General features: G+C 38.4%; 1 protein-coding gene across 1 annotated transcript in view; it reads left to right on the top strand.

The window, feature by feature from the left end:
- The first annotated feature begins 1,470 nt into the window (after positions 1 to 1,470).
- DSTYK (dual serine/threonine and tyrosine protein kinase) overlaps positions 1,471 to 7,195 on the top strand; it is a 1,161,378-nt gene continuing 1,155,653 nt past the window's right edge. Inside the window, exon 1 of the mRNA XM_044076801.1 lies at positions 1,471 to 1,975. Within this exon, the coding sequence (XP_043932736.1) occupies positions 1,723 to 1,975 (253 nt within the window). The 5' untranslated portion in view covers positions 1,471 to 1,722. The remainder of the gene's footprint in view (positions 1,976 to 7,195) is intronic.

Here is a 7,195-nt window from a genome sequence, read left to right as displayed (position 1 = left end):
CTTTTTAGCACAAGAATTCTAGTCAAAAACAAAATAAGGGGTGGGGGGGTCAAAGAGCGAAAAATGGGGACAATTTTTGACTTCATTCCTCAATTATCTGCTAGAAAAATACAAATTTTTATGAGTAACAGACCGAAATATGAGGCAAAAATCTGGTCATTTGAAAGGTGTGAATGCGTCTTGATCACATATACATTTATTTAGAAATAAGGGATCTAGAGACCCAAGTAGATAGCCAGCTTTCCTTTGATAACCATGTTGCCAAAGTGGTTAGAAAATCCTTCTATGTGACCCATCTGATCATGAAAGGGTTTGCATCAAGATCTAAGGATGTAATGGTGCCCCTCTACTCTTCCTTCATCAGACCCATTATTGAGTACAATGCACCAATTGGAATGTACCTGGCTAGACATCTCCAGCAGCTGGAGAGACCACAGAAGTACCTAACCAAGAGAATTAATGGCCTCAAACAGTTGCCCTATGCAGCACGATTGAAAAGGCTAAGACCGTTCTCTGTTGCATACCGCTTTCTGAGAGGCGATCTCTGTCTAACGTACAGAGCCATGTCCAACCCAGAATTGTTAAACATGCTCCATCTTAGCAAAACCAAATCTACTCGAGCTACACGCTCTAGGGATATAAACCTCAACACAACAATGAATAGAACATGCTAGAAGGATAGATTCCCTTCGCAGAGACTTCCCTTACTATGGAACAGGGTCCCGATCTACATAAGACAGAGCCCCTCACCATCACTCTTCAAGAGGAACCTTGATGATTGGATGGGTAACAGAAAGTTCACATCGGGGATCACACCAACAGCACTACTAGATAGGGGCCAAGGGTACTAGCTGCTAGTACAAGGGTCTAGGGAACTACTAAAGGGGCGGTGAATACTGCACAACGTGGCTGGGCTAATATATGCCTTCGGGCAGATAGCTTAGTACCAACCTATGAAACTATCAAAGAAAACCGTTTGTTTTATGCTTACTGAAGTTCACTGTATGTCACAAAAATGAAATACATAACAGATGTTACAAAAATTATCTTCTATGGGTAAAAATCAGATCCGTCTCTGACAGGTAGGTAGGCAGAGAATATATTTTTGTAACTTTGTGTTTTTAATGCTGCCCCCCAAACCACCTGCCATTTAAAAAAAAACCCCCAACAAATATTCTCATCACTTTCTCTATAAAAACAGTGAATTTTTTTTTTTTCAGTCTGTGGAAACTTTTATTGGAAACCACGAACTCTCTAAACAATGCACAAAGAACTGCTCTCAGCAGAGTACAAAGACTATCCCTAGCTACACCCTAAACCTCTGAACATTGTGAATAACTTGACGTTTGACAGACCAACGTAATCCACAGCACTTTGGTTTTTAAAATAAAAACTACACAGCCCAACAGGCTAGAATTCAATGACGCCTGCATGGGCACGCCTTCACGCTCTCTTGAAAGGTATGTCTCAGTACGCAGTGCGGGTGAGTCTGTTGTTGATGTTATGAAAAAGATTCTGGAGTTTGTTCAGTGGTGTAGTGCATCTTTAAATGGCTAACTGACGTCTGTAAGCTTGTGGCAGCTGAAAAGGCCGCAGTAGAAAAGTTCGTGGTACTGAGTTGCGTACTCTTAACTTCCCCCCAAAAAGTAAACCAAAGTGTCAGTAAAACTGAAAGGCTTTTCTGTCTTCGACTCCCGTCCCCACCTCCCCCCCGGGGCAACGATGGAAGGATGTGCAGGGGGTGGCGGGGGGCAGCAGCGGCTTAATAAGGATTTGAACCGGGCCTTCGCTTTCTTTGTGAAGTATTCAACCCTGCTCAGGCAGAATTTGAAAGATTCGGTGAAGTTCTTCAGTGAAATCAAGGCGGCTTCGAAACAGCATCAATACTGCAATAGCTGTGCGCCATCCACTCCTACCGGCAAGACGCAGGCAGATTTGGTAGCAGAGGCAGCTGTAGCTGCTGCTATTGAAACAGGTATGATGTGCATGAGTCTATATCTCTCAATCTACTCCTTGGCCTTAGAAGTTTGGAGAAATCCCAAAATGATTGGGTGAGACCTGGGAGGTTGGGGGGACGGGGTGCAAAGGCCCCAAAGTAGGAACAGAGTGCAAATGTTGCGGTTATAAACTTTGAAAGTTGATAAAAGGTATGCATTAGCATGCGTCCTCTAAAGGATATGAAGTCTGAAACAAAAATGTATGTCTGTGATTTCCAAGCTCCACGATTTGTCAAGAAAAATATTAAGAGGAACAGAACAAAAATGTTAGGCAGAAATCTAGATATGTACGAGCTGTGCGTAATTGAGTTGGCAGTGTTTTCAAACCTTTTATTTAAACCGCACCTCATAATATGGCAAAATTTAATTTTTATTTAGTGTAGGAACTGCGTTTTTAAGTTTATTTGCAGCTGTTTTACTGATGTCATGGGCAGTAGCTCTATTTTAAATACCGTTATCGTGCGTATGGTTAGGCAGCGCAGTGAGTTAGTATTTTTTGTTACCCCACACTTTTTGTCCACCGGGGGACTGTTTTTGCTTCCCCGAAGTAGGGCATTCATATGCTTAAAAGGACGGGCATTGCAGATTTATTTTCCTAAGCTATCATCAGACATTATTCAAAGAAAGGTAGTGATGAAGGTGGTTAAAGGGGATTCTTGGATGCTGTCCATTGATTTTTAAAGTCCGTTTTGCAATTGAAAGGTAGCACAGATATTAACAGTAAAGTCTGTTTACTCCCACTCACTGTTCAAGCTGCTCGGTAATTAGTTGTAACTGTGTGCAAAAAGAGACAAGCTAACTTGTTTCATTTGGTAGCCTTAGGCTAGTGGACTTGTGCCAAGTATTGTGGACCCGAGTTACGCCCATTTTGTTTGTGTTTTTTTTTTTACTTACTGTAAATCAAAGATCGTGGAGTGCAGCTCTGTGTATGCATAATGTTGTGAATGTTTGTCCCCTTTCCAACTAAAAGGAACGGTATAATTTCATTGGATCAAGTATATTTTCGTAAAGGGTTTAGAAGTGGGTATATCGTACGGTTTTACTGCATTTTTGAACAAGTGCCAAAAAGTGGCGATGACACAAGCTACACAGCATGTTTTCGTTTTGCACGCTTAGTTGGAGAGGTAGGGCAAGCTGTGTGCAATAATATCCAATATCGTTTTATATATACACACACGATTGTTTTTAATTTAATTGTATTGAATAGTGTGAGTTGATGAAATTGCAGCGGATTTTTCAACACTGGGCATTTGAGAAGGTGGCAACCCTAAGGCTATTTTTTGTAGAAATGTGATGTTTTGTAAGACAAATTATACCGACAGTCAGTGCAAATGATATAACTTCGCTTATTTGTCAGAATAAAGGCTTATTCTCCGTAGCATTTGAGTTGCTTATACAGTTACGTAACGTTGAAGCGTTTCAGATGCAAAACTGTTTATTGAACTATTTCAGAGAACTTACTTTGTCCCAAAGTACAATCTTTACCCCCCCCCCCCCCCCCCCAATTGTCCAAGTAGGGACTGCCCCGCACAAACAGCGGACAAGTGGTAACTCAAGTTTAACATTGTGGGCTTTGTTTTGTGGAGGGTAGGGGAAAGGGTGATTGGATTTCTTGTTGCTATGCAGTGTGGTTTTGCTACTTTATTGCACTTTTGACTTTTTTAATCTGTAAGCTTTCATCTTTGAGTTGACAGAAAAATCTTCTTTCGGCTGTTCCCGCTAGGGGTTGCCACAGCGGATCACCTGTTTCCATTTCTTCTGTCCTCTGCATCTTGCTCTGTCACACCAACCACCTGCATGCTCTCACCACATCCATAAACCTTATCTTAGTCCTTCCTCTTTTTTCCTGTTACCTGGTAGCTTCATCCTTGGCATCTTTTTCCCAATGTACTCCACAGTTGACAGAAAAATAACTGTGAAAAAAATAGGTAAGGTGGTATACCAGACCTTCTAAGTTTGTTAGTGCTTTCGGGCGTAACAATGTATGACCTTCTTCAGATAAAAACATGAAGGACATTTCTTGGTTTAAATAAACCACCAGAAGTGACATCTTCAAGTCATCAATTCACAATTAAAGAAACATTTACAGGCAACTAAAATGTTATTTATGTATACACCATTAAAATATATATTTGTGTATATATGCATAAATATAAAGATAAAGAACAACCCTTTCTAGAACATATAATTATAAAAATGATGAATTAACTATAAATACGAATATCTTTTATCTAGCTCCATGACCAAATAAGTAAATCAAATTAGCGACTTTGAGGATTTTAATCTTAAGCATTTTAAAGAACATGACTCATTTAGATGGGAGTACATATAGGCATTAGTTAAAACTTGCCACCACAGTTCTCTTTGCTCTAATAACAAATGCCATGGGCTACCTCTGTTGTTTTTTTTCACCTGCTATATAAAACAAGAAATAAAAAGGAATGCCCTGGGTATTCATTATGTGCTTGGCGAATGCATTATTGCAATCCTTCCTATGTATACAATACTGATGTTCATCAATCCGTTGCTTCAGTTGGCTTTCGGTTTTTCCTGTGTAAAACCGTGGCAGCCTTGGCACTCAGCCAAGTAAACCACTCCAGGACTGTTGCAATTCTATCTATGACTAATAGAATAAGTAGTTTCTTATAGAAAACCTAGTCGTTTTAATGAATTTACAATAATTGCAACTCATTTTTTTTAACATACCCCCAGTCCTATAATTACTATGGAAGTCCCTCTCAATGAAGTTTTTAAGATTAAACCCTCTTTTATAAAATATTTTGGGTACTTCTGGGACCTTATCTCTAATTTGGGCATCATCAATAAGGACAGCCCAAATCTTGCATAAAATATTCATTACCTGTTTTGCATCAAGTGAAAAGGGGGTACTGAAGATTAACGAAAAATTAGTCATTTTTATAAGCCAAGAAACTATTTTGTAGTAAGTTATATGGCCTTCTATTTCTGCAGGAATACACAATATAGGTCTAAACCAACCTGATTCATGCTTATGGGTAACCTCCGATGTTAGTTCATCGATTAATGTGTATGTGTACCCATGGGCTATGAGCATTTCTTTAAGCAAAGGCCACTCGTTTAAAAAAAACTTGTCCTAGGATGGTTAACCTGGGCTGCCCGTACTAGTTGTCTCTTTATAACGCACCGCTTTTAGTAGTATGGATGAGTGCTTTCAAAATGTAAAAAGCAATTCTCATATGTGGGTTTACTATATTTTAGCAGTGTAACATTTATTAATAACTCATCCAAAAATGCTGTGGCATCACTGTTTAATTCAAATGGGAATTTCAAAAAGGTGGTAATCTCTTGACAGTTTCTGAACAAATTCAGAAGCATGGGTTTCATCATCATTAAACATCACAAATATAGCGTGTATACCATACAACATGCTGTTTAAAGTAGTCATGGCAGAGCATTTCATTTTCCCAGTATGCCATCATACAGGGGAAGCCCATAGCTATCCCTGATTTTTGAAGATGTATATCACCCCCAATTAAGATGTAATTATTAGCCAAAATAATATCTAACAGATATTCAATCATTTATCTCCTCCGCCCACAACACCTAGTTTATGTAAGAATTCTCGGGTCCACATTATTCCTAAAGTTTGTGGGATTACCATATATAGGTCCTTCCCGGACGTCAGTAGTTAAAAAATTTACTCTGTGCGTTGAAGTCAGGCCATTTAATATTTTTAAGGATATCCCAGGAATCTCAACAAATTTGTGACTGACCATTAAGGTGATTATTCAATTTGGCATCAACTATTTTAGCACATCCATACGTGATGCTGTTTCAGCCATTTAACAATAGGTCGAAGCGGTGGGTTGTTAAAGTTCTTGTGTAACTTGGAAGCCCAAATATAGTAGGTGTAACTGGAGCTGATATAAAGTAGTTATATGCATCTATATTTACCATACAGTCAAATAGGTCATTTAATAATGCCCTAATATGTTGATAAGCTCTATGAAGTTGATTTAATAGATGCTTTTTCATCATTTTCAGAGCCTAAAATACTTGACATTCTATTAGAATAATCTTCCTCAGTCATTAAGGGTCTATATTACATCAATGAACTATTAAATGTTCGAATCTCTAAAGGTTGACCGTTGGAGATCGCACATTTTTAAATGTTCGAAGTTGTAAAAAAAAGAAACAAAAGTAAAAGGGTTTTAGCAGGGGGCAAGACCCCTGCACCCCCACACCCCCGCTACTTAAAAATATACCAACTCAAAGATTGCACATCAGTGCACTACAGTGTGGAAATGGGAAATTTCCCTTCCCTACACTATAGCGCGATCTTGGAGTTGACATTTAAGTAGGGGGGGTGCAGGGGGGCTTACACCCTTTGTTTTTTGGTTTTGTCACTGTTAACATTTTCGAACGATTAAATGTTTGATCTGTAAAGGTCGACCTTTACAGATTTGAACATTTAATCGTTCGTTGATCTGATATAGACCCGTCATTAACACTGTACCACCAACCTTTATCTGGCTTAAGAATTCTAATATTAAAATTTCTCAAAAAATCAAGAGCATTTAGTTGATTGTCTAACATAATATTCTTAGAAGCCCTATAGTTATAAAGTTGTCCCTGCATAACCTTTCTCATGTCAGGTTCACACAGGGACTGTCGTTTGTGTCTCCTAAGCATATGAGTCTTGCCAAAACTTTGTTGGACCTTAATGTTTGTAAATTGAATTTAAACATATTGGGTAACACCATTAATCCTATTGCAAGTCATCCATTTTCTAGTATATTTAGTCCCCCTTCATATTTTGAAAAACTGTGAACTTGACATGAGAAATGTTATGCAGGGACAACTTTATAACAACAGGGCTTCTAAGAATATTATATTAGAAAATCTGCTAAATGCTCTTGATGTTTTGAGAAATTTTAACATTAGAATTCTTAAGCCAGATAAAAGTTGGTGGTAAGGTGTTAATGACTGAGGAAGATTATTCTAATAGAATGTCAAGTATTTTGAGCTCTGAAAATTATGAAAAAGCATCTGTTAATCAACTTCATGGAGCTTATGAATGTATTGGGGCATTATTAAATGACCTATTTATTGACTCTGTGGTAGATGTAGATGCATATAACTATTTGACTATACCATCTCCAGTTACAACTACCATATTTGGGCTTCCCAAGTTGCGTAAGAACTTGAATAACCCACCG

This window comes from Protopterus annectens, chromosome 7.part0, assembly GCF_019279795.1.
Source record: "Protopterus annectens isolate FY-2018-M chromosome 7.part0, PAN1.0, whole genome shotgun sequence".
Classification (NCBI taxonomy): domain Eukaryota; kingdom Metazoa; phylum Chordata; order Ceratodontiformes; family Protopteridae; genus Protopterus; species Protopterus annectens.
The sequence above is the reverse complement of the archived record's forward strand: the minus strand, read 5'-3'. Positions and strand labels throughout refer to the sequence as shown.